This window comes from Candoia aspera, chromosome 13, assembly GCF_035149785.1.
Source record: "Candoia aspera isolate rCanAsp1 chromosome 13, rCanAsp1.hap2, whole genome shotgun sequence".
Lineage (NCBI taxonomy): Eukaryota > Metazoa > Chordata > Lepidosauria > Squamata > Boidae > Candoia > Candoia aspera.
The window spans coordinates 4,966,714-4,992,708 of NC_086165.1; the positions used below are offsets into that span (position 1 = coordinate 4,966,714).

A 25,995-nucleotide genomic window follows, 5' to 3' on the forward strand; every position below is an offset into this window, starting at 1 on the left:
CAGGTTAGGAGGGGCAGCCAAGAACCAGGAAAGTTCACGGTGGCTGGATCCCGGGACCTGCCAAATGTGGGTCTGTGTGCGGGGGAAGGATTCATTTTAAGGAACAAAAATTTTAAAGCAGCCATTATGGAAGTGCCTGGTGCAACCACTTTTGAAATATGTATGCAAACTTTTGAATAGCCACCTTTCCTTGCATTTCTCCCCTATTTTGGTGGTTCCAAAGTAGTTAACAAGCAAATAAAATACAACAGGACTAATGGGATTAAGTCATGAAGTCACGAAGAGTTGGAAGCGACTAAACGAATAAACAACAATGGGATTAAACAGCTGGAGAGCCTCCAATTACTGTCTGTACCAGCAGTTTTTAAATGCGTTTTACCACTACAAAAAGTTCAGTCAGTTCAACTTTTTAACACTGCATTTATATTTACGCCAGCTTGAGATAGATCACCCTCAGTCCCCAAAGGCGACTTCCAGAAACATGAAGTAGAAACGGAATTCTTAAAATGGTTCTTTATTCATAAACTTGATGCAAGTTTACAGATTATCGTACACTGCTAAATACTTCTGAAGTTAAAAAAAATGAAACTCCCAATAAAATAAAGAAGCCAAGTGTGTGCACCTGTCATTTTGCTAGTCCATTAGAAATATTAAACAATTCAATAATGTATCCAAAATATTAGCCTCAGGTTTTAAAATGAGCTGTAGGAAACTCATAGAATTTGCCCTCTGGTTTAAGGAGGCTAACAGAATTCGATAGAAACAATATGTACAGTAAGCCTGGACATCATCTGGAGAACGTCCTCAAAAGATCATATGAAATAGAGTTCCAACAGGCACATGCCTTCAAATCATATCTTTCAAACTGAAACCTGCATCAGATGTAATCTTGATGGTGACAATGGTGGGTCATAGGAGAACTGAGACATTTCTGGACTTTGAAAGAAAAATGTTAATCCCTTTAATACAACTCCCGTGAACAAAGAAAGTCAACTCAAATTCAGTTCTAAAAATAAAATTAAAAAAAAAACCACACACACAAACCTGATTTTTTTTTTAAAGGTAAGGCAATGATAAACCAGTTACTGACCCACAGCAGTTACAAATCCAAATTCATTTCCTAAAAAAGGAAAAGCAGGCCCTCATTATCTTCTGAGCAAAACCCACGGTCATGACTACGGCAACATTTAAAAAAACAACTGATCTGTATCAAGATCTTCCTGGGAATTCTGTGGCTTTTGTTTTAAAAAATCAGTCTTCTTAAAAAAATAAGGAGTGTCTTGATTTTTGCCAATTGCTTTTGAAGTTCATTAATCTATGAATGATTGCAACAACCCGCTAATAGAATTGAACTTGTAAAGAAGCTTTCTAGTATTTTAAATAACTTCAAGCTTTATGCCTAGGGCTCTTTCTTGAGAAGAACATACTAGACCCAAAAACTATCAGAACTGCCCAGCAACAAATTGATGCCCTAGTGGATGTGACCCGTTGCAAAGTTCTATTGGCACAGTCTGGCTCTGCTTAAACAATGTATTTCTGCCCCCAAACAGTTCATAACCTCAAGACAGCTATGAAATAAAACATTTTAATTCTTTCACATTGCAGCTTTCTTCCATATCACTGTTAAACCTGGAAATTCTATAAACGTTCTCAGTTTTTAAGCCTGGAAAAAGAGAGATTGATTCAACAAGATCTGAAAACTCTACAACACACTATTAAACTAACTTTATTCATCTTGGTTGGCTTTAAATAAAATATATAGCAGTTCTCTGCAGTCCGTTCTGGAGAAAACCCCACAAAGTGCATAGAAAAGTTGATGGGAAAAAGCCGTTCCTATCATTTGATATTTTAGTAGACCAAGAACCCAGTTTGAGGGATTCAAATACTAAAATGTGGGAAAGTTGGTATGCTCAGTCCATTGGGAAAATAAAGGAAAGTCTTAAACTGTTCCATCCAAGATATTTCACTGAGGAGCAGAACTGTATGGCTGTAATTTATATTGGGTGTGTTGATCAACAGATTATCCACTAATTTATTTATTGGCTGTTATGGGGCATTTATAGCTTGAATCTGCATGGAAATAAAACCTTGTATTGATATTGGTCCAAATATATGTGTGATCCCCAGCATTAACCATCTTCTTTTGGAGGTGTGAACCAGCCTGCAAGAAGAAAATAATTGCACATTGACAAGTAGGCAGGAACAATGGCAAAACCCACTTTTCAACACTTTTATGCTTTACAATCGTTACATGCAGTATCACTGAAGTCTAGGATGGACACCCAGACGCATGCCTTGCAAACCCACTGAAGGCCACTTGTTTACCCCATTGCTGGCATTCTTAAGCATAAAAATGCTGCGGCTAGAAGGGTCTGTGCAAAAAATACTCATGTTTGTACATGGCTTTATACATGACAGCAAGTGGGGCACAAAGGTAGCCTTTTTCCGCAGCTCCTTAACCCAACCCATGGCTTCCTGGGATCACGATGCAGCTGCTTGAAGAGTTGCAGATACTCTGTAGGTCTCCCATGAGCTCCAACACACCTTTTTCTCTTTGCATCCGTCCAAGGTGCTGCGAGGCCCTCAAAAGTGTATTCCCGTGGGATAGGAAGCTCCAAATAAATTCAATTAATGAATCACTTAAATGGAAGCACACTGCTGCACTACCCCTCCCGTACACAGATGCTTCTCTGCAAGTCTGAAGTGTGAGAGAAGCTACAAGGAGGCCAGCATTCAAAGGAGTTTCTCTGCCTCTCATCAACACATCAGGCCCAAACTAAGCCCATCCTTTATTTCCAGCCCCACAGATTAACCAACACAACATAAGGGATTAGAGGCAAAAAATGATTCATTCTTGCCAACATTCCAGGGCCCAGTTGCTCAGTTCACAGATGCAGAATGAGGACAAATTTACAGAAACAGAAACGTACAAGAGATACACATGGGTACAGTAGCTTAAAAGCCCCCCCCCCTTTTCGGTTGCTCTCTTCTGACATTATACTTACAAAACTATGTGTTTTACATACATACCATACATACCATTTTTCTCATGTAACTGTACTAGAGATTTATAAGACTGCTGTGCTCTTGCTAGATTGTACTGGCTCTGGAAGAGAGACAATTGGTTTAAATGTTTTTTTTCCCCCTCTACGGTTGACAAGATCAGCGTGTGCAAAGAGGCTGAGATTGCTGGCAGCTCATAACGTTTACGAAGAAATCTTCACGCCTCTCTAAGACAAAACGCAACCGCTGCTTCTGAATACATTGCAAATGCCTGAGTTCAATCAACACCTTAAGGTGTAAACCATGGTTTATACACCACAATGACTGGGCTCTCACAAAGCTGAGCTTAAAAAAAACTTGGTAAATTGCACCCTTGTTATTTCCTATGCTAGGAGAGTTTCTGTATGGAGACCCTAACAAGACCTGCTCAATCACTTCGTGGACAGAAACCCGCCTTCGGCACTGGTTACTTGATGCACCAAGGATTCACCAGGGTTGAGACAAATTCATTTATATACAGATTTATATCCCGTCTTTATACAGGAGGTTGAAGTGGTGTACACGATGTTACTTTTTCCTATTTTATTCCACAACCACCCTGTGACATGGGCTGGGCTGAGAGAGAGAAGGATTGGCCCAAAGTCATCCTAAAAGCTTCTGCGGATGAGGTGGGATTAGAATCTGGTCTCCACACCTAGATTGCTTCCTTCCCCACTGGACCATCCTGGTTCTTGGGCCAAGAGGGAGGACACTGCAATGTATCTGGCTTAAACCCCAGCTGAGAACAGCCCATAAGCTGAGTCCTTACAGAGGGTGAGCAGCAGGAAACTACAACATATACAAGTAGTCCTCACTTAACGACCACAATTGGGACCAGAATTTCAGTCACTAAGCGATGCGGTTGTTAAGCAAATCTGACCTGATTTTACGACTTTTTTTGCAGTGGTCATTAAACAAGCTACGTAGTTGTTAAGCAAATCACGCAACTCCCCATTGATTTTGCTTGCTAGAAACCACCTGCAAAGGTCGAAAAGGGCAATCACATGATCATGGGATGCTGCGATGGTTGTAAATGCGAACCAGCTGCCAAGTGCCGGAATCACAATCATGTGAACATGGGGATGCCGTGATGGTCATAAGTGTGAGGACAGGTTGCAAGTTGTTTTTTTCCGCACTGTCATAAGTCTGAACCGTTGCTAAATGAATGGTTGTTAAGTGAGGACTACCTGTAAGGGCATTTCATTTTATTTAAAGTGGCACTACCAACTGTGTGGAATATTGGAGGACTCCCAAATCGTACTTCTGTTAAATGGGTTTGTTTTAAAACCTGCACATTAAGCGATCAAATGCCACGTACACTTTGACCTTGATTTTCAAGCCAAATGGTTTGCAGTAGAACAGACACGCTAAAGTCTTAAACAGCTGGGAATGCACACGGATGTCGGCTTACCTTATTTGCCCCAAACTGCACTCTGGCTTTTCCTTTGACTAACGTGGCGTTAATCTGCATGATGACGGACTCTGTGGAATAGGCGCTGCTCCAGCCCTAGAACCGAAGGGGGGGCGGGGGGGGGGAGAATGTGAGGAAAAGTCCTCCAGAACCAGGGGTGTCCACAGGGTAATGTCCATAAAAATCAGGTGGTAATCACACCACTGCAGCCGCCCCCTTGACTTTTGGGAGCATACTCTGTGGACCCCCCTGTCCAGGACGGTGGCATTTCCCCCACTTGTTCACCGTGGGTTTGTCTTTGCCAGGTCAGATTGATTGGATTAAAGTTGTAGCCGTCTAAAAGACGATCATGTGCTACAAGGAACATAGAGCAGAACATCGAAGAAAGAACAGGAACAGCGGAGAAAGTCAACGTATGCGCATGTCCAAGGAAAGCACAGCCGCTTAACTGAGAGCCAGACCCCGTTAAAATTCATCGTGGCGCACCACGTTCCTTAGATATTCTCCCTGAATCAGGAGAGAGCTCCCACTTCATTCCTCCACAATGCCCTTCCTTCAACTTGGAGCAGCTCATCCTGGAGAAAATCTGTCTATCTGGTTGCCAAGAGTAGACAATAAGCTCGATGGCCCGCATTCCGTCAGTCGGTCAGTCTGCTAAACGGCCTGTATCTTGGGAGACCGCTTAATCTCACAAGGCGCTCAGAAGCTCTCCTACACCTTTGTCAGATTTCAGGTGGGACCACGAAAATGGGATTTGGCAACCCTGCAAAATTTCACTCATGTCACTTGGTTAATGTTAAATTTAAAATTGGGGGAAGACACGTGTACCATTTTGCCAAGAGACATTTGTCAAACCTGCCTTGGGTGGGGTTGGGAAACACTGTACGGGCTTCCCCTGCGTCATCTGCAGTCTGACTGTGGCCAGCCCAAGCTGATGAATACAACATGATGACACCAAAAAATCAGTTCCAATAGGACTCCCAATCTACTTCTGGCCTATCCCAGTCTTAAACCACCAATACCGTCAATCCAGCATCAACGGAAAAAAAACCGGAGATTGTTAAGGAGTGATCTGGGGCAAGGCTCCAGTCCTGTATTTACCTGTTTAGTTAGAAGTTCCATGCATAAAGCACCTCCACCAAGAACATACCTGGGACACATAAAAGGCACAGTGAGAATCATTTCCAATACATCATTAGTTAAACTTACAGACACAGGAGCCAGAGACTCTTAACATAATTTGAAAAAAAAAACATCACTTTTTTGTCTATTGGTTTGCACCATGGCCTTTCCAAATGTGACACTTTGGAAACTGAGATAATCAAAGCTGTAAAACCCACAGCTTCAGAGCAGGCAGACTGCTTTGGAATCAGCTCTGCCATGAGCCCAGTGCAGCAGGAAGACCGTTGCCCAACGGTAGATAAGCACGGGGCAACAATTTCGATTATCCCCTTTCTGACAACAGTCTAGTTCTCATTTTGGGCACTTTTCACATCGCACTTGGCTTGGTCCCCAGAGGCTGAGTTTAAACAAACCACAGCTCAAATTCAGATGCAACAAGGATCTGTGGTTTGCTTAAAGAAAAAGCAAGCCCTTTGGATCTTTTCCCAGGTATAAAAGAGGAGAAAGCCTGTATGTGTGAGAATCTAAGATCTGCCAAGATCTGTTCACAGAGTTATAGTAGCCTTTACATCTGAATTTAAAATATGTTTTAATTTCCGAAATGCCAGAGTTATGGCGACTTGCATCTTGCATCTGGGAACAGTAGGTGTTCCAGACAGTGCTCACATAGTGTAAAACCTTTTTGATTAGTGCCGCAAACCATAGTTCTTTGTGATCGTCTGATCTGCTAGATCGGTTAGTTCTCCGTTTGCAAACCTCATCACTTCTCTTACTACTTTCCACCTATAAAGCTTCCAAGGAAATATAGATGGCAGTGCACCTCCCATTGTCCAGAATGCAAGAGGAATAGCACATTCAGTAATTCCTGAACAACTACTGATTAAAAAAAAAAAACTGGACCTACCCGCCAGTGAGCACCGGGGAGACCACTCTTACAAACGGAGGGTCAAAAGGAAAATTATCCTAAAAAAAAGAAAAATAATAATAACAGGAGAGAAGCATTAGTCTAAATCTTGGGAAAGACCATTCTCCCCCAGAGCCGTGAGCAAACAGCTCAGAAGAGGACTGAAATCCACAAGGAAGACGTTCAATCGTTAAAAGACAGTCTCAGATTGGTGAGGTGTTTCGTTGCTGCCTACCTTAAAAGAGAAGTTGAGCAAAATACATTCCACTCCTTCTTTTTCTTTTAAGACTTGGAGATCGCTATGTAACGGGCTGTCAGGATCAACCCTAGCCGTTGTCACAAGAGAGGGAAAAAGCAGAAGAGCTGGCGTGATTCGACTGCAATTTCAAAGGACTACTGCCTTTTTCTTTCCTCTTCCTTTTCAACACAACTTGGCAAGCCCATCCTATGCCACATACTCTCACAAGGCACAAACTCATCACCCATCTCCCAGGAAGTGGCTTGCCCATAATTAAGAGCTCCAACGAATAGCTTGATGCCACGCAAAGGATATGCAACCTACCACTCTTCAGAGGTGCTGGAACTAACAAAGAATTCTGGGAACTGTAGTCTGAGCACATCTGGAGGGGATGAACACTCAACTAAAGAGAAGTTGCTGTTGGGCTGACGAAGTACAGATGCTAAGCTACAACATGAGAGAGAAGTCTTTCCCTGAGGTGGGGGGTGGGGGGAGTCCAAGATCTGCGTTCTTACACAGTGTCAGCCATGGCTCTTGCCACAGCACAGGGCAGTGGGGAAACCAAGTGGACTTACTTTAGAAGTTTCACGTGCCACTCATACAGACTGTCATTTACAAGTTCCACTGAATAAATCCCTGCAAAGGGGGGGGGGAATGGAAGAAAGAAGAGCTTGATTAGGTGATGAACATCCCCAGAATGGGACTCGGAACTTCACAAAGCTTCAACACGAGCAAACTTGGTGTGGGTAAGTTCTTTTCAGTATCAGGGACCTACGTATCTCCAAGAATTCCCCGTCAAAGGGCAAGTTCTCCGAGTAAAACACACTTACATGAGTATAAATATATAAATATACACAGACCCAGTCAGGGGCACACAGGGGTTCCACCATTTCGATGCTAAGCATCTAACAATGTTCAGCTCCCTAATGGTGACGGCATCTGTTGCTCTCAAGCTCCTTTTCTAGGGCCTGAATTGTTCATTTTGAGTTAAGCGCACTTCTGCGGATCCTGTTGCTGTTTTGGTCCTGAAGAATGGGGTGGGATTGACTGAGAGAGAAGATGGCGGTCTTCAGCACTTCCCTTTCCACTCCATGCTTTCCCTAATGTCTCACCTCCACCCCAGCATCCTTATGACCAAATGACATCCAGGAAGAGCATCAGTAGAAAAAAAGGTACAGGTCGTTCTTGCTTAATGATCACAATTGGGACCAGAATTTCAATTGCTAAGCAAATCTGACCCGATATTACAACCTTCTTTGCGATGGTTGTTAAGAGAATCACCATGGGCGTTAAGCAAGCCATGTGGTCATTAAGTGAATCATGCAGTTCCCCATTGACTTTGCTTGCCAGAAGCCAGCCGGAAAGGTAAAAAATGGCGATCACATGACCATGTGACGCTGCAATGGTCATAAATGTGAACTGGTTACCAAGTGCCCAAATTGTGATCACGTGACCACGGGGACGTTGCAACGGTTGTAAGTGTGAGAACTGGTCATAAGTCAGTTTTTTCAGCACCGTCATAAGTCCAAACCGCCGCTAAATGAATGGTTGTTAAGCAAGGACTACCTGTAGCTGGCGGAAGATACTGCAGAAGGACCTATTCATGGATTTGAACCCTACAGAAGAGAAGGAAGTATATAGATGTATTAAGAAGTCATGACTTCCCCTCTGCCTCCAGGATCTGACCAGGGGTCGGTTCTCAGGGCAGCCTCTGTTCCTGAATCAGGGGAAAGAGGGTCAACAGCAGTTCAGAAGGGTCTATAAGGCTATCGGTTCTGTGCCTCTTTAAAATGGAACACAAAACTTTGTGGGAGAGAAGGAAATGGCTAAAGGGTGGTGGCAGTGGTGGAGAGGACAGAAGCTAGAAGCAGTGGAAGGAATCTTCATGATTCCAAAGCATTCATGCCGCCGAACTTGGGCAAGGAAAAAAATTGTGATGTTTCCAAGAGGCAACCTTCCCAGTTAATTTAAAAGACTTCTGAATCATCATCATCTGCAAAAGGCAGTTTTCCTTGGAACAACTTACCTCCTGCAATGATATCTTAAATATTATTAAACAACAACATCTGCCCACCCCAGGTCCTTGGGAAGGATTCCATAGGTCGACAAAAATGCCAGAGAGTTTGCAGCCATCCCAAACCAGCAAAGGGGGAAGTCAACCTGGCAGACTGCCCTTTCTGGAAGAAAATAGGGAGCCTGGACAGATTCTCAGGAGGAGGAGGCCTCAGGACATCTGGCACGTGTCCATTTGTGCGCAGGTATTTCAACATGTTTGTGGGAATACATGCATTCGTACATACATTCAGCAGATATCAATGAGCTTCCCAGGTTATGAATCTTTTACTTTTGCCTGGATAAGCCTCCCACCCACATCTGAGTCGTAGCGCAGTATCGACAGAAAAAGATGGGCAACGCCAGCTGTTCAGTCCATGAAATCTCCTCTTTCAAACCACAGCTGCCCCAAGATGTCCCAGATCTTTACGAAGAACAAACACAAGACTTTCTCGGTGGGGTTACTGCTATGTGTCAAAAACTTCAAACTGCAGGGAGCCAGCACCCAGACTCTGGGATATCCTGGTGGTTTCCCATCCAAGTATTAACTGGGTCAGACCCTGCTTAGCTTCTTTGAAATCATCCAAGGTCAGCTGGGAGCTGCCACCTACCATGAGGGTTCCAGATCTTAGCTAGATTTTTAAAAGACATCCTAACTTTTTCAGTCAAGGAATTAAAAAATCAAATCTGGCAGGCAGGCAGGCGGGGAGGGAGGGAGGGAAGGGCCCTAAAGCACACAGTCCACTGAAAGATCACAACTCCATCACTACCTATTAATAAGGTTTGATGCTCAGACCAGCAAATTCTATAATTAGTTCCAACAAGCACATTCCACACAGCTTTTGGAAATTTTAAAATTAATTCTGGCCACCCTCTTTAGCAGGTGCAGCAATAACCCACTTTCATGATCTCTGGAGCAACTGAATGGAATCAGGACAGTTTACAGAGATGATTTCCAGGGAGTATGTGCTATTTCTGCTGTTCAACAGAGATGCAGACAGACACTTTTGTTAGCCCTGCGTGCAATTTTTGTTGATACAGCATAAACACACTGAACTGACAGAGGCCCCTAGATACTGCTTGATCTTTGGAAAATTGCCACTGAAACAACCTTGCAATTCAATACAGAGATAATCCAAACATTACGATTCCGTTTATTCCCCGGCTGTGCTATTTCAGACACCGGACTATACAAGGAGCAGAGAGGACAACTGTGTAATTGGGTAATTGTAGGAGAAAAGCAATGTGCAGGTGTTGACAAAGTAAATGCACAATTCCCTCTTGAGGCGGCAAATGAAGAGCTTTCTGATACATCTATGAGCATAATTGAAGGACTGTGTATGAGGGATGATTATCTTGGAAGGATTGCAGTTCCATTGGCTGTTTTTTAAAAAAGCCAGGATGCCAAGATGCCACCAGCTAACCAGGTGCAAAAGACATACACAGGACTAGAAAAAAAAACACAACTCTGCACCATTCTCAACCTTACAATTTGTTGTGGGTGCCAGAACTGAATTTACGCAACACCTTAGTACCATTTACAGCAAGCATTCTTGCTCCATCACTATCCACCGTCAGGAAGGGCAACGGTAAAAATATGCACCAGAGGAGACAAATCAAGTGATGCTTCGTCATGCACAACTAAGACGACACAACAGGAAGCTTTTTGCTTAGTTGAGCAGTTGAAACCATCAGTGGAAAATAGATGATTGGTGGGGTGGGGGCGGGACGAATTAATTTTTCTTACTTGCTGCATTTTCTGCAAAAGGCCTGAAAAAAATAATGTTCAGCTAAAAAGTAAAGCCTCTCACACCATCCCTCCCCATGGCCAAGGAAGTGCTACTGTGTATGTGGATGTGTGTATATATATTTATTTGCAACCGCAGGTTTTAGCAAAATTCATATAAAATTACCACAATCCATATCAGTTCAATACATCCCCTCTAATATTAATAGCACTATTTGCCAACATCTTTCGTATCTTCCTTGCAGCCACTGCAAACAATGCAATTTCTCCTCAACACCAGTCAACAGGAAATAGATTTTTTTTTGTTCTAAACTAGAACGATTCGGTTGGATTAACAAAGGTGTGATGAGTCTTGCTCTGGGTTCCTGACAGAATTTGCAAAATAGTAAGTAATGGCTCAGATCCTCCACCTGAGGAGGTGCTACTGAATTTAATTGAGACAGAGGTCTGGAGCGATGGCGCAGAGGGCTATGCAACCTGGCATTATTCGCAGTTCCTCCGAGGTATGCAAATCCCCAGGACTCCTGACGTCTGTCTGTAACTTCACCTGTGGTATTTTGAGAAGGTGCAAAAAATGTTTTCATTTCCACTGAAAATAAGGAAAAGCAAGCTTCAAAAAGCGTATTTTGGAAAAGGACGCCCAAGAGAGATAATGCACTTAGAAATAATACGCTGACAAGGTAGCTGCTGGATAAAGCATCCAGTATCATATAAATATCACATCATTTCTCACACACAAACATATAAAACATTGTATAATTCCAGATTTTTACACACTGACAATGCAAACTGATGCACGTTCTGTTAGAAGCATCCCATGGACTTTAACTCAGTTAGGCGGGCTGGGAATCACGGCTCCCGTTGGGCTTCCCAAAGAACGCGCCCTGCCTGCTCCATCAGAAAGGGAACCACTCACCCGTCTTGTAGCTCTGCGACCGATAGATGTCCCTGAGTTCTTTCATCAGCCGGTCCGAAGCCTGGACAGACCCGGAAACTGCACCCTGCGGAGGGGAAGAGGAGGGGAAGCTTAACTTTCCGGAGTTCCCAAGGAAACTCCCAGGGCGCCTCTGTTCTTTCTTTGAAATCCGATCCAGCCCTCGCTAACGTAGCAAGACCGACCCATCGGTTTAGAGCAGGTTCCTCAGCCTTGGCCACGAGGGATGCCGGGACCTCAACTAGTTCCGGCTCCGGCTCTGGTTCCGGTTCCAGTTCCAGCTCCACTTCTAGTTCCAGCTCCAGCTCCAGCTCCAGCTCTGGTTCCAGTTCCGGTTCCAGTTCTATCTCTGGTTCTATGTCTGGTTCTAGTTCTAGTTCCAGATCCAGATCCAGCTCTAGCTCCAATTCTAGTTCTAGCTCCAGTTCCAGCTGCACTTCTAGTTCCGGTTCCGGTTCCAGTTCTATCTCTGGTTCTAGTTCCAGTTCCAGCTCCAGCCCCGGTTCATGTTCCAGTTCCAGTTCTAGCTCTGGTTCTGGTTCTGGCTCTGGCTCTGCCTCTAGTTCCGACTGGCTGGGGAATTCTGGGAGTTGAAGTCCACAGATCTTAAAGTGGCCGTGGCTGAGAAACGCTGTCTTAGGGTGTTAATATCTACGCCAATGACAGACGGTAGAAGAGTGGAAGTATTCCTGTTCATCTTTTAATTATAAGCTGCTGAGCAAATCTGCAAACGGAAAGCGCGAAGGGGCTGCTACCTCGTCCCTTTAAGCCCAGAGACGAGGAGAGCGCCAAGAGGTAACGTTAGGATAAGGAACTAGAATTGAATTGGTTTCACTTAAATCCCCAGATTACACCAGGAAAGACTACCGATCCCCTTAATAACTGCTGGCTAACAGGAAGCTTCTAATAGATGTGTCCCCACCCTCATTCTTAAAAAACTGGATGCCCCAGAAAACAAATCTAGGATATATTTTGCATAAAATGCGCCCCCACCCCCAATATTGAGCTAGAAGCTAAGATTTATTTAGGAACAAATACCTATTCTCCCTTTTTTATTTTCCTGCTGAGAAGGATGTGGATTTTGAATCCTTCCCTCAACAACGGCAAGCAAATTTCAGATCCCTGTTTTTCTGGTATTGATTTATTATTTAGCTCTCTGGGCCATTTAAAAAACACACACACTAAAAAACCCCACAATCTGAATAAAAATATATACTGCACGATCAAATAAAATGCAAAAGAAAAACACCATATCATGTAGGCAGCTACAAGGCAGTCACTCAAAAATCTAAAATAATATGAATTAAAATCCAATGAGAAAGCCTGGTGCGTCTCTAAGGCACCCCTTCCACTTCCACTTATTACGTACGGTGAAATGTTAGAAACTTTCTAACGGACTGCTTTCCGCTCACCTACCAAGCACTTACGTTTAGGTGATCCTGTCTTTGATTCTTTCGGATTTTTTCCAAAATGGCCAGATTCTCCTTCTCGATGCCGTCATCCTCGGACTTCTTCCCGTCGGCGGGTCCTTCCTCCTTCATGTCGTAATGATCCAGATCAATGTCCTACAAGACAAGTTTGCAGACTGCGGGAAAGCAGACGCAACAGAGTGCTTAGAAACACACTAGCCGCTCGGCGGGTTGTGTGGGCCACCCCTTTTTCTCGTCCTGGGGAAGCCGCAAGAATGCACGAGTGCAGACACTTTGCTCCGCAGCAGGCTGATACGAGCAGACCAGCCTTAGAAGGCCACAATGCCGGAGCAGTCGAAGGGAGCATGAAGATTGCGGAAGACCTGGACTCTTCTATAAACTCTGGAAGAAGATCCAACTGGTTCAGACAGAGGGGCTTTCTAAGAGGTGGAAACTGAAGGTACAGAAGGCAACATGATGCCTTCCAGATATGCGGGACTCTCACTGCCATAAGCTGGAGCTAACTGGTCAGCAACACTGGCGATTGTGGCTAGAATCCAGAACTGGAGGGCACCACGTTAAAGCAATACTGGTGGCCATCAGATGTATTCCTTACAGCCTCCAATCTTCTCTTCCCTTTCCTAAGAGCAACCAGAAGCAAGAATGAGGAGAAAAGCAAGCTGCAAGCAAGCAAAGACACATACTTCACCCATATCTTCCTCCTCTTCCTCTTCCGATGTAACCTCTTCGGTCGTTCCATTCTGGAACATAACAAAACCCACATCCTCGTCAATTAAACGAGCATTGGCTTTTTCACAAAGAAGCAGGAGGCAGATGGGGCAGAGCCGCTACGAGGCTGAATTCCTCTAACTTAGTGTTTCTCAACCTTGGCCATTTTAAGATGTGATCCTGGGACACTGCAACCATTGTCAATACCCAAGCACCCGAATTTTGATCATGTGGCCACGGGGACGCTATGATGGTCGTAAGTGCAAGGACTGGTCAGAAGTCACTTTTTCAGCACTGTCATAACTTTGAACAGTCACTAAATGAATGGCCGTAAGTCGAGAACTACCTGTATATAATTTTTTTGCAACACACCATTGGGTGGGAAAGAAGAAAGCAAGTGTGGGTATGTTCTTAGCACACAAAAGCAGTGGTGGTGCTGGTGGAGTGATGGTTCTCCAGATGTTGCTGAACAAACGCTCCCAACAGCCCTGACCCCTGGATGGCCACAGCGTCCTCCTCTCTATATGGCTGCCCTACGGTAGCTGCCTTTCTGACTTTCCAGCCATCCCTGTCTCTTTTGAATGAGGGACTCCCTTGCTGTCAAAAGCTAGAGCAACTGCTGCCCGTGACTGCTTGCAGGGAAGGGTGGAGAAGAAAGGAAGGAGAGGACAACTCAAATGGCCCTCTCCATGTATCTGATGTGGGCAATGCAGCCAAGATTATCTGGGCGTGGCCCCTCGCTAGCAGAGCTAAATAACGCAGGCGCCTCGCCTGCAAAGAGAGCATCAAAGAGCCATTCGCTCCGGACAGCAGTGACGGGCCTCTTAGTCACCTTTCACACCCTCGGATGAAACTCCGTAGTCATCTGCCTCATTAGCAGCAGTTTCAGTCCTCTGCCCAAGGGCCTTACCTGGCCAGATGGCAACGGCTGATCTAACATTTCAACATCTGGATGCTGAGGAAGATTGTATAATCTGCAGAGGTCACATATCAGTCGCTTCAGCTGCTGGAGAAGCTGTGGAGCAGATGGAAAGGGGGCATAAATGGCTTGTGCTTTTCTTTAAAGGAAATTTCTCCTCAGCTCAGGTCCCACAAGCACCACTGGTTTTCCTTGAGTTATAAGCAAAAAGACAGCCGCCTCTTAACAAATGTTTATTAACAAATGCACGGATCAAGGTAGCATCAAGTACTTAGGCTATTAGCGTTTGATCTTTAGTCCTAACTAAATTCCCCTCTATAACAGCCTGCCCTGTTCCAATTATTCTAGGAAGGTGGGCAGAGAGAGCCTGATCCACTGCCCCTCATGCCAAACTGCATGGAAAATCAGCCTATCAAAGCTTGTTCGGAAGCCTTTTCCATGTTCTGCTAGCTTTCTACATGCAGAGAGATCTTGAAAAATGCCCATGATTCTCCAGCCTCTGAAAATAAAACCTTCGGCAGGTGGCTGAGTGAAAACAAGCTAACAACAACTCAAAAGCCCAACTCCAGGAAGTACTGCTGCTCATAAAAACATTAAAAATGGATTCTAAGTGCCAGCAGGGAGACAATTAAGTTTGCCAATAAAAAGCCTTCTAAGAGATCTACAGCATGACTAGAGACAAAGGAGAATGCAGAAGCCAGTATTTCAAGTCAGGATCCAGCCTGCTGCAGGACAGTGATAAGAGGCGATGGCTGTGCACTTTTTAAATTTCCACCCTGAGCATTCAAGGTGCTGGAAATGAGGTTTTGACAGAGAAGCATTCCTCCCGGCTGCCTCTTTATGCAGAACGCTGGGGTGTAAATCAAAATAATAACCCTATCCAAGTTGTTTGCAAAAATTGCTTCCTTCAGTAGCACACTGCATGCAGGTTTCCGTCGGGCACCTTCTATTCGTTCAGCTCCCTGCCTGCAGTTGCTAAAAGATTTGTGAAAGTTCTTTAGCTCTGCAGCAAATAGTTAAAAGAAACTGATAATTATTTGGGGAAGGGCTTCGTTTGATCAGTGGTTCCCTAACCAGTCTGGTGTCGTGGTGAAGGCATCAGGCTAGAAACCAGGAGACTGTGAGTTCTAGTTCCGCCCTAGGCACAAAGCCAGCTGGGGGACCTTGGGCCAGTCACTCTCTCTCAGCCCTAGGAAGGGGGCAATGGCAAACCACCTCTGAAAAACCATGCCAAGAAAACTGCAGGGACTTGTCCAGGCAGTCTCCGAGAATCGGACACGATTGAACAGATTAAAAAAAAAAAGCAGCTTTGAGTTGATTAAAAACACAACCCTTTCAAGGTTTGAACCGGAGGCACAATTCAGCACTTCAGGTCAGATTAAAGGAAGTCCGAGAAGCGATTCCTCACCAAAGTATTGCTCTTAATATCCTCTAATCGCTCCAGCACTGAAGTCAAGTTGGGGTCATCTGACTCTACAAACCAGATTGGCGATGAAGACGGATACGCCTCCTGCATTTTTAGGAGAACAAAAGGCTTAGCACCATCAAAGCAAGGAACAACTCTCAGCCCACCCACCTCCCCAAATTACTTTTGTGGAATCCTGAGGCTTGCCCTTTTCAAAAAAAAAAAAAGGGTTAGGTCCCAGTCATTAAAAGGTTGCCCAGCGCCAGCCTTGTGAGGTAGACCAGACAGGAAGCATGGTCAGATGAGCTAATTCTAGTTTATTGTAAGGCTACATGGACAGAATCTTGCAAGTCTGACAGTACAATTCTCCCGCCATCTTCTTTACAGCCCGAGAAACTAGGGAGGGTCCCTTCTGGGCCTCTTGCCCCTCTCACTGTCCAGCTGCAGACTATGCCCCCTCTTCTCTGACCATTCCCTTGGCAGTGTCTCTTTGCCCAGTCCCCCAAGGTCATTCCCACCATTACACCCATCTATGTTAGAGGGGTCCTGCATCCTTCCCCAAACCAAAAGTCTTTCAGGTGCAATAGGTAAGCAAGATTTATTATTTAGGGCCAAAGGACAGAAACAGTGTTTCTCAACCTCAGCAACTTTAAAGCTGTGTGGACTTCAACTCCCAGAATTCCCTAGCCAGCTTGAAGTTGAAGTCCACACAGCTTAAAGTTGCTGAGGTTGAGAAACACTGGACAGAAACATTAAGAGCCCCGAACGGCAACAGGATTATGCAAAATTACATAAAAATGTTAGAATGAATAATACAGAGGCCTTGTGGTAATTGATGCCTCGTTTTTACGGTCGTTGCACAACGTTTTGCTACCGTCTGAGTTATGGGAAGTTTAACATCTTGAAAGAATAGTCACCTAAACATGGTCTTCCTGCCCAGGGTATTGTTGGAGAAAAGGCAGAATGCAGACGTTGTGGATAGGTAGAAGAGGAAAAGGTCCCAAATCCCTTAGCATCACCGTGGGGATTCTGGGAGGTGTGGATGGGTGCGCCAACTAATAAACCCCACCAATTCATCCTGTGATTCAATCTGCCTGCTCTGCTGCTGATGCAGGCAGAACTGCCTTCGCCCAAGCAACCAACAGACACTGAAAACGAAAGAGACACTTCCAGCATTTCTGGCCCCAAAAAGGAAACAAAGGTTCCTGTCTGGCCAGTGTGAGGCAGTTCCTGTTTATCGCAGTTCACAGACAGGCAAAACCTACCACGACAGACTCTACCACCCTTGGCAGAAAATGGCATTTCCACTCTTCCTTTGCAAGCCAGAAGAGAATCCTTCTCCTCAAGAACCTGGAGAGGTCCCCGCGATAACTTGACATCCCCGCAACAAATCTGTGAGGTAGGCTCATGGGCAGGGATGGTTTGACACCATCCATTGAGCTTCAGAGCCATGCGTCCATATCCATCTGAGCCTGACATTGTAAACCACCACACTCCAAGCTCTGCCTCTCTTGTGTCCAAGGGAGCCCTCTGCTCTCTGTGGCTTCCTCAAGGGGAGCATCTTGGGGGAGATGGGTGGTAATATAAATTTATATTAATAAAAAAAATAAAAAAAAATAAATTTATATTAATTAAAAAAAAATTCTTCTCTAGGGTGGGGAGAGAGAAAGCCCCTAACAAGGAGGACAGGAGCTCTGCAGAAGTTGACCCAGCTCAAAAGAAGATTGCTGTGCAAGGAGTGGCAGAAGAACTGAACTCAGGAATTGCCTTAACACACAACATAAGTGTGGACAAAGCCAGTTCCAAGCTGGGGAGGTGTAACGTCCCAGACGCGAGTGCTGGAAAGAAATTTAAATGGCTAGCTGACCTCGCCATTCTTCAGGGCTTGGTTCAAAGCAGCCATGAGGGACCCGAAGCCCAGAAGATCTTACTGAAGGACAACTTCCAGCATCCCTCACCTCTCTCTTGTGGATTGTGCCTTCTTGTGCAGGCCTCCCACAACCCAATAAATCATGCATTACAAACCACAATGGTTGGGTTCACACCACTCACTCAGCCACCAACAGCAAGCAGCAAGCAACATTCTGGCTTCAGCACACCAGCTGAGCCTCACAAGCAAAGGCTATCCACATTGCCTTGGACAGCGAGAAACCAGCCTTGGTTCGAGATAACTTTCTCTGCCCATAATCCTCGCTTCTCCATTCTACTTTACTCCAACTGTCCTACTCAAGCCCTGACTGTGGCCAACCACAATAACCACCCTCAGAGCCATTCATAATCATGTTGTTTTCCCCACTTGCTAGAATTATTTCCCCAGCTCAGCATCTGCCAAGGTTCTTAACCGTGTCAGGCCCAGCATTCAACACATACTGTAGGAAGATCTCCCACCATGGTATGCTCTCCGAACAGACACAGTCCCTGCAGGCAGAAGAACAAATCATCAGGGAGAGGGCTGCTGGCCCTCTCCGGGCCTTCTCCCAACAGCACCGTTTCCTAGATGAAGGGAAACGTGCAGCCCCATCATTGTTCCTCCACCCGCACTTGGTTGGAATTCACCTTCTGATGGAAACAAAGGAGCCTATACATGTTCTCAGCAATTAGCAGGCATGAGAACAAACAGTCCTAATGAGAAGCCATTTTGCACACCTTCAGATCAAAGAGTCTGGGTCGCCCTGATTTTAATGCCGTGATTGGACTTGCTGCTTGCTCTCACATTTGCACGCCCTTTTTTCAACCTGCCTCTGAATTCCCAAACCCCCCAGATCAGGAGGAGTGTGGGAGCACCTTTCAATCTAACGCATTTTATTAAAAGGCGTTTAATAAATAAAGCACATTAGTTTGAAAGGCGCTCCCACACACCTTCTGGTTTTTTAACGCCACAGGCTACCAAGATTCTCTGCCTACAAAGCCCATGTAGTTTTCTTGGCAGATTTATGGAAGTCAGATTTGCTATTTTCTTTTTTTCAATTTCCCTGTTTACCCAGCACTTCTGGAATTCCCTAGAGGTCCCCACCCAAATGTCAACCAGGGCTGATCCAGCTTAGCTTCCAAGAGGATCCAAAGTACATCCCCATGACATGAAAAGACTCTAACCGCCAATGACAAATTGGGCCGGCTGCTTTCATTATCCAGGGTGTTGACAGCTTTACCGCTTAACTGCGTAAGGATTTTGCCTGAATACAATGCCCTGTCCCAGGTGGAACAAACAATTCCCTTTTGAAGGGGCAAGAGAGAAAGCACATCTTGTTTGTTGTGCCCAGGACAGCACCTCCTTGGCAGCTGATGTCAAGTCATGGAGATAAAGAACACTTAAAATGTTCTTTAAGTCATGGACATAAAGAACAGTTTACGTTGGCTTTGCCTAGAGTGGGGCCCAAATTCTAGTCTAAGGACCCTTTGGGGGGCAGGGGATGAGCAATCAGCTTCTCCCAGGGTCAGCGAAGTGTAGCTGCCAGAAAGATCACACTTCTTAGGAGAGAGAGTCAAAGCAGACCTCCCCTGGGCAATTCAGGTGGACGGGCCTGGACTTCCCACTTCTCCTCCAGCCAAGCCCCCCTTGAAACAGAGAGCACATTGAAACGTGGAGCCTCCTTAAGACGCCTGCAACCTTACGTCTGGGAGATGTTTTGTGTTACAACTCCCATAATCCTCCTCCTGCATCCTTGGCTGGGCTGGCTGGGGATGATGGGAGTGGGACCACTGGTTCTCTCTTAGATTAGTCGGCACGCAAGGTCCCAAAAGTGATTGCCACCACCGTAACCTCTGTATGCCATTTTCTCAACCTTACGAACTTTAAGATGTGTGGACTTAAAGTTGCCAAGGTTGAGAAAGACTGCTCTAGACAAAGAGAGTATCTAGTCATCTTCCTGGCATGAAGGTGATGGCCTCCCCCATCCAGGAATTACTGCAGGCAGTGTGCCAGCCGTGGGGCGAGGCTGAATAGGCATTTGACTGAAATTCCTGTTTTCGTTGCCCAGTGTCTAGCAAGGAGACAAAAACCTGCGATTCAAGGATGGCTCATAAACTGAGCAACACCCATTGTTTGATAACAGCTTTGCCCTCCCTAGGGTGCTAACTAGGGAAGATGGGCAGTGTAGTTCTATACACCCAGAAGGGGCCAGACCAAAGAAAGCTGTACAAAAGTCTCAGGGCTAGCAATCGACTTCTATTTTTCTATTTCTGTAAGAGGACGCAACCAAAAAGTTCCTAAAGAAGCAATATCTTCAAACTTCTACCCAAAGCCTACATCTGCTGGACACTGTCCCACAAGACAGCCCCAGAGTCTTGACAAGCAATGACACAGCAGTGCCTATGCGCTAACAGACGATGCTATTCACCAGTGATCAGCCTCGTCACAGATTGGGTTCAGGTTCTCTCCCCCAGCCAGGCTGTATGAAACAAGCCACAGCAGCCGATAAACAGGGGTTTAGAGCTTGGCATGATGTGCAAACTCATCCAACTCTGCCCTACGCAAGAAACCATCCTTTAAACAAGCCATGGCTACAGTAGAGGAAGTCAATCTAATCTGCAGAACAGCTTGGCAAGGGAAAAATAAATCCATCATGCTGGAGAATGATCCTGGGTTGCACTTTACAGACACAGGACTGAGCAGAGCCCTGCTTGGTGAGCCAATCATCCCAACTCACAGCATAGACCAGGGTTTCTCAACCAGGGTTCCACGAGAGGTCCCTAGGGAGATCACGATTTATTTAAAAAATTATTTCAAATTCAGGCAACTTCACATGAAGTTTCATTCTTTATTTTCAGTTTAAGAACACTGTTCATGCATCTAGACAGGCCTACGCATGAAACGAATGTAATAATATTGTAACTTCTGGCCTGTATTTGAGCCTGACTGTGCAGGGGTTCCCCAAGGCCTGAAAAAATATTTCAAGGACACCTCCAGGGCCAAAAGGTTGAGAAAGGCTGGCATAGACTAAAAGTCGCTTTTGTTACTGAGTTAGAGGCACAGACTAACTGGGCTGTTGGCAGTGGACTAACTTAGTCTTCTACTCCTTCACCAAATGCAGGGCAACCCATCCAGGAAGCCCACCTGCCCCATGCAGTGCATGGCTCCTGATCCCACATGAATTTACGCAGAACACCCTCTGCTGTGCATTGCAACAATTATGCCCAAGCAGATGCTTGGTATCGTAAATGGTCTAGAGCAGTATTTCTCAACCTCAGCAATTTTAAGATGTGTGGACTTCAACACTCAGAATTCCCCAGCTGGCTGAAGTCCATACATCTTAAAGTTGCTGAGGTTGATAAATACTGCTCTAGACCAACTGTGATGCCATCAGGAAAGTGGAAAGGCCATTAGACAAACAGCAAGGATGCAAATTTAAATGTTTACAAAAACTAGAGCAAAGTCATTTCACTTCAGTGGCTCAAAGGGCTGCTGGTATATAGTATAATATATACATAGCACAGTACTTAATATCACAGGTAGTCCTCACTTACTGACTGCCTCATTTAGTGACCAAAGTCACGACAGTGTAAAAAAAAAAAAACCTTTGGCCCAATCCTTGCATTTATGACCACTGCAGCATCCCACAGTCACATGATCACCATTTGTGTGCTTCACAACTGGCTTGTGACAAGCAGAGTTAATGAAGAATGCAGAAGTAAAATCGTAAGTCACAGTCACATGATGTATCACTTAATGACTGAATGGGAAGTGAGGTCGTAAGTCCATCGTGATCATGTGATTTTCTGCTTAGTGACCATGGCGCTTAGCAATAGAGTTGCCGGTCCCAATTCTGGTTGCTAAGTGAGGACTACCTATAGTTTTATTGGCTATGATAGCACGTGACAACTTCAAACACACCCCAAACTGCCAATATACATTTTAAAAATCTTGCTGAGTGAAGGAGGAGGAGAGAGATCTTACCTCTGCCAGCTTGCATATTTGCCCAACTGGTCAGTGGCTACCCAAGCAAACAATGATAGCGAGGCAGGTGTGCAGAGCACTCAACAGTCAGTTACTGAAGCTATCAATACAGCCATGCAGCATTTTCAAAATAATTTGGAAAAAAGTTTTGGAGTCTGCATCACTCTGCAACTCTTGCATCTTTTCCCAGGATGCCCCTCTGCAGCTACTACATGACCTGTTGGACGATGCCAGGGCTTAGGGATCATTTGGGGGCAGAGACAGAGGCAAAGACCAGTCCAGGGCACAACCTCAACTTTTTCTTAATCCAACTTGAAATGTTCCTTCTGCTTCTCAAAGGTACAGGATGCCTCTCAGGACTGGACCTGGCCAGGTATCACATCCTTTGCTCCGGGGCAGGCCTAAATCTCAGCATCTCTTATTTGAAGGGTCACAGCGAACCAGGTGATGGCAAAAGCCTCTGGTCTCCTCCTCAGAGATGTGGTACCCAAGCAGACAACATTGAGATGGAAGACCGTCAACAGCCTTACGGTCTGTGTTGTACAGACCCTGGTTCTTTCCTCCCCTCCCACAAAGAAAGATGTAGCAGTAGGGGGAAAAGTCATAGCGTGTTTTACAATTATTACCAGGCCGGAAAAGTACAGCAAGTTACACCCCCATCCTCAGCAACGTCTTGTTCTTAAATCCCCAGACAAGTTGCTTGCGCTTTAAGAGATCCAGACTATTTAGATGCCTGGCAGCACAGAAAAAGACCAATTACCAGCTACATCTCAGCCACTGAAGTGAGATTTAGTGAGCAGGAGAGCTGGATATTTTTGTCCCAGCACTAATTCTGGTCTCCACTCAAATCTAGCATGATCTTCATTATTTACTCAATCTAGTCCAACCTACTGGATCTCAGCCAGCCTGCCTGAGATTTTCTGACTCTTCCCCCCAGCCCCCTCTGCTTCCTGCCAATATGCAGCTTCTGTGTATATTTCTCGCCCTTGTCCACTTCCACGCCCCCAACCAAGGAATCTCCTTTCCTCAATTTCCTGTGATTCTCTTCCATTCACCTTTGCTCTTATCAGGGCCTCCCATCTCTTTAGAACAGATTCCCCAAACTGGTGCCCACCAGCTGGAATTACAGCCATGGGCTTCCCAGCCTCTCGGCTTCTGCCCCAGAGCGTTCAAAAACATTTCAAGGCAGTTCAGAAGGGAAAGTATTTTGATTATCGAAAGCTAGGCAATGTAGAGGGGACCTACTGGGCTGATCTCCCATTTAATTTCCCCCAGGAGGAGGTTTGGAGAATAGCACCCAGTCAAACAGGGCCAGATCTGGTTGGTATTTGGATGGGAGGCAACCATGGGGTCCCAGAACTATAGGCTAGACTGGGAGGTTGGGAAAAAAAAATCCAAAAAGCAGCAACAGCAAACTTCTTCATACTACTGCCAAGGAAAGCCAAATGTCACAAGGAATCACGCATGGCTCAAGAGTATTTTTACTCTTAAACTCTGCCTTTAGGGATTACACTGATATTTTCGTGAAGTTCTGATTTTAAAAGGTCAAAACAACGCTGGCAAATTTTAAAAGAGCCAGGAAGCACTCCAGGGCCTGCAAATAGAGGGTTTTTGAGCCACAGGCAGCCCCAACAGTGTAAGCTGATCACCCATGCCATGCTCCAGGCAGTCCCCTGGGGTACCCTTTTCCTCTGCCCATTATAAGATTTTGCCTTCCAGGACAATGTTCCCCCAAACCACCAAATTAGATTCATGCATAACATCTTCCTCCTAAGATCATCAACTGCCTTGGTGCCATAACCGAATTCTCCCCCCCCACCTCCAAATTATAAATGCTACCATTTAAAACTCCCTCTATGGCAGTATTTCTCAACCTTGATGACTTTGAGATGGGTGGACTTCAACTCCCAGATTTCCCTAGCCAGCCATGTTGGCTGGGGAATTCTGGGAGTTGAAGTCCACCCATCTCAAAGTCACCAAGGTTGAGAAACACTGCTCTATGGCCTAAAGATTTATCACTGCTTTAAAGTAAATTATACTACAAACTCTGATTCCTGATCCCATATGGAATCATGCCAGAACCAGCTCCGGTCTGCATGTCCAGGCAAAGTGGGAGCAAATTCTCACCGGGTTCATGCAAAACCAGAGTCCTGTTAAGCAAAGCAGGTTTGCGATCAGTTACTCACCCCTGTCAGGATACCAACGTCAGGATTTTCTATGGTTCAACCATTGATCAAAAATAAAAGTGGCCCAAGAAATTAAGAGGGGGTGTCTCAAAAAGAAAACCCAGACTTCTGGAATTATGCAAAATTAAGCCAGCTCTCCCTTCAGATTAATCAATGGCTTTGACTTTTTTTAGTAGTTTATTTCCAATAAAAAGGTTTTATGCTACAAAATTGCAAGGTTCTGCGTTTTATGTGATAACTGCATTAAATCTGAATTATTAAGAGAGGAATATTTCCTTCTTGCCCAAGTCTACCCCCAATGCCATCCTTAGTTTTCACAAATTAGAAGCTCCTTCATCATTTGAAAGGGGGGGGGACAGCAGGGCAAAATTTGAGAGACCCCGAGTTATACCATCTTTTCCCATCACTCCATCCTACTTTTAAATGTGGTACCCAGCCTCCTTTAACGCAACAGGAATAACTTCACCCAGCCTCCTTAATGCTCAAGCTTAAAGATCAGAGAGTAATACTTTTGCATGCCTCCCTATTAGCAAATCTATCATCCCTTCTGTCCTTCCAGCTGACAAATCTTGGCTTTCAAGTTAAGGTTTTCTCAGCTGGTAGAAAATGAAAGGATTTCCCCCCCACCCCCCGAAAAGCCAATTACTTACTAGGTGGAGGCTCTTGAACTTCTACCTTCTGTGAGTGGGAATATCTTCCTTACTCCTAGGGGGAGCTAAGGGGGGAAGACCTCCCCCACCCACTTTTTAAAAACTTAAGCCATAAGACCGAAATCGGAGCGGAAGAAGAGCACAGCAGCGTTTTCCAATGCTCGGGCTTCCTGTGCGAAAGCTGTTTGTTGCAAAACCTAGTCGAAAGCTACACTGTTTAAAGGTGGAGTGGGGGGAACATTTCCTTTTGAATCACCCTTTCAAAACTTTGGAGACGAACCCAATTTCCGGAGAACGATCTTAATGGGAAGTTGCTCACGAGGAGAGGAAAACATTTCGCACCGCAGCCAGATTTGCTCCCAGCTGTGGCAGGAGAACGGGGAAGGGTCTCTACGATGGGAAATGCCGGACCCCCCCAACCTTGGCAGGGGAGTCCAGCTCGTCAAGAGGCCCCGAGGCCTCCCCGCCGGTCCCCCAAGCTTTCCGGAGCTTCGTGCCAATCCGGGGCCGCGAAGCGCTCCAGCTTCTGAGCCTGTACAGAGTTCACCGCAGTTTGCAGGGTCCAGACTTTTCCTATTTCCCTCAGCAATAAGCAGACCGCCCCCCGCCCCAAGATGAGACCCTCCGGCTTTGGGGGCGCCTCCTCCCTGGAGGACCCCAGCAGTGCCTGCTCCTCAAAGGGGGGGGGAACCTCCTTCAGTCCCGCTCCTCCCGGCAGCAATCAGCCCCCCGCCCCAATTGCAGCCGGGAGGGCAAGGGGGGTCGAGGGCCAAGGGGGCAGCCCCGACTGCCCCCAACTCCCCCGGGGGTGCTGCAGCCCGCCGGTCCCGGGCAGCGCCGGGCGGGGGTGCCCCCGCCTGGGGGAGGGGGGAGGAGGGGGAGGAGGGGGGACGCCCGCCCGCCCGCCCCCCCCGCACCGTGATGTTGCAGTGGATGGCCAGCGGCGGCGGCGGGGCCGGGCCGGGGGCGGCGGGCAGCGGCACGAAGTGGCAGTGCAGCTCGTCCGGCTTCCAGGAGACGATGCGGAAGCGCTCGTGGTCGCGGCCGAAGATGGACTCCAGCAGCCGCAGCTCGGCCTTCAGCCCCGAGACCGCCATCCTGGCCGCATCGCCGCGCCGCTGCAGGCCGCGCCGCCCCAGCCCAGCCCCAGCCCCAGCCCCAGCCCCAGCCCAGCCGGGCCCCACCCGCCGCGCCGGGCCGCGCCGGGCCGAGCCCCGCCGGGCCGCCCCTTCCGAGCCCCGCCCGCCCCGCGCGCCCCGCCCCGCCCGGCCCGGCCCGGCCCGGCCCGGCCCGCGGCAGGGGAGGCTCCGCGCATCCCCCCCAGGAGGGAGGGGGAGGGGGTCCCGGGTGGGGA

At 46.3% G+C, this 25,995-nt stretch overlaps 1 protein-coding gene across 2 annotated transcripts; it reads right to left on the reverse strand.

The window, feature by feature from the left end:
- Window positions 1-498: 498 nt before the first annotated feature.
- Window positions 499-25,784, reverse strand: UBE2Q2 (ubiquitin conjugating enzyme E2 Q2). 2 transcript variants are annotated; one of them, XM_063313939.1, is made up of 13 exons: window positions 25,559-25,784; window positions 15,916-16,017; window positions 14,499-14,603; window positions 13,564-13,620; window positions 12,878-13,015; window positions 11,433-11,517; window positions 7,293-7,353; window positions 6,715-6,805; window positions 6,480-6,538; window positions 5,555-5,603; window positions 4,454-4,549; window positions 3,031-3,106; window positions 499-2,161 (listed from the first exon to the last, which is right to left on the reverse strand). In XM_063313939.1, exons 1-13 carry the CDS (start codon window positions 25,736-25,738, stop codon window positions 2,130-2,132), a joined length of 1,131 nt encoding a protein of 376 aa, XP_063170009.1. In that variant the 5' UTR covers window positions 25,739-25,784; the 3' UTR covers window positions 499-2,129. The 2 variants fall into 2 exon arrangements, with proteins under 2 accessions (XP_063170009.1, XP_063170010.1); XM_063313940.1 differs by having other exon boundaries at window positions 3,040-3,106; window positions 25,559-25,782.
- Window positions 25,785-25,995: the final 211 nt, after the last annotated feature.

Coding starts and splice junctions, on each gene's coding strand:
- UBE2Q2 (XM_063313939.1), bottom strand. CDS start 25,738: ATGGCGGTCTCGGGGCTGAAGGCCGAGCTGCGGCTGCTGGAGTCCATC. Junction 13,621..14,498: donor AGCCGTTGCCATCTGGCCAG/GTAAGGCCCTTG, acceptor GTTATGTTCCAG/AATGGAACGACCGAAGAGGT. Junction 7,354..11,432: donor GTCGCAGAGCTACAAGACGG/GTGAGTGGTTCC, acceptor CCCCCTTTGCAG/GGATTTATTCAGTGGAACTT.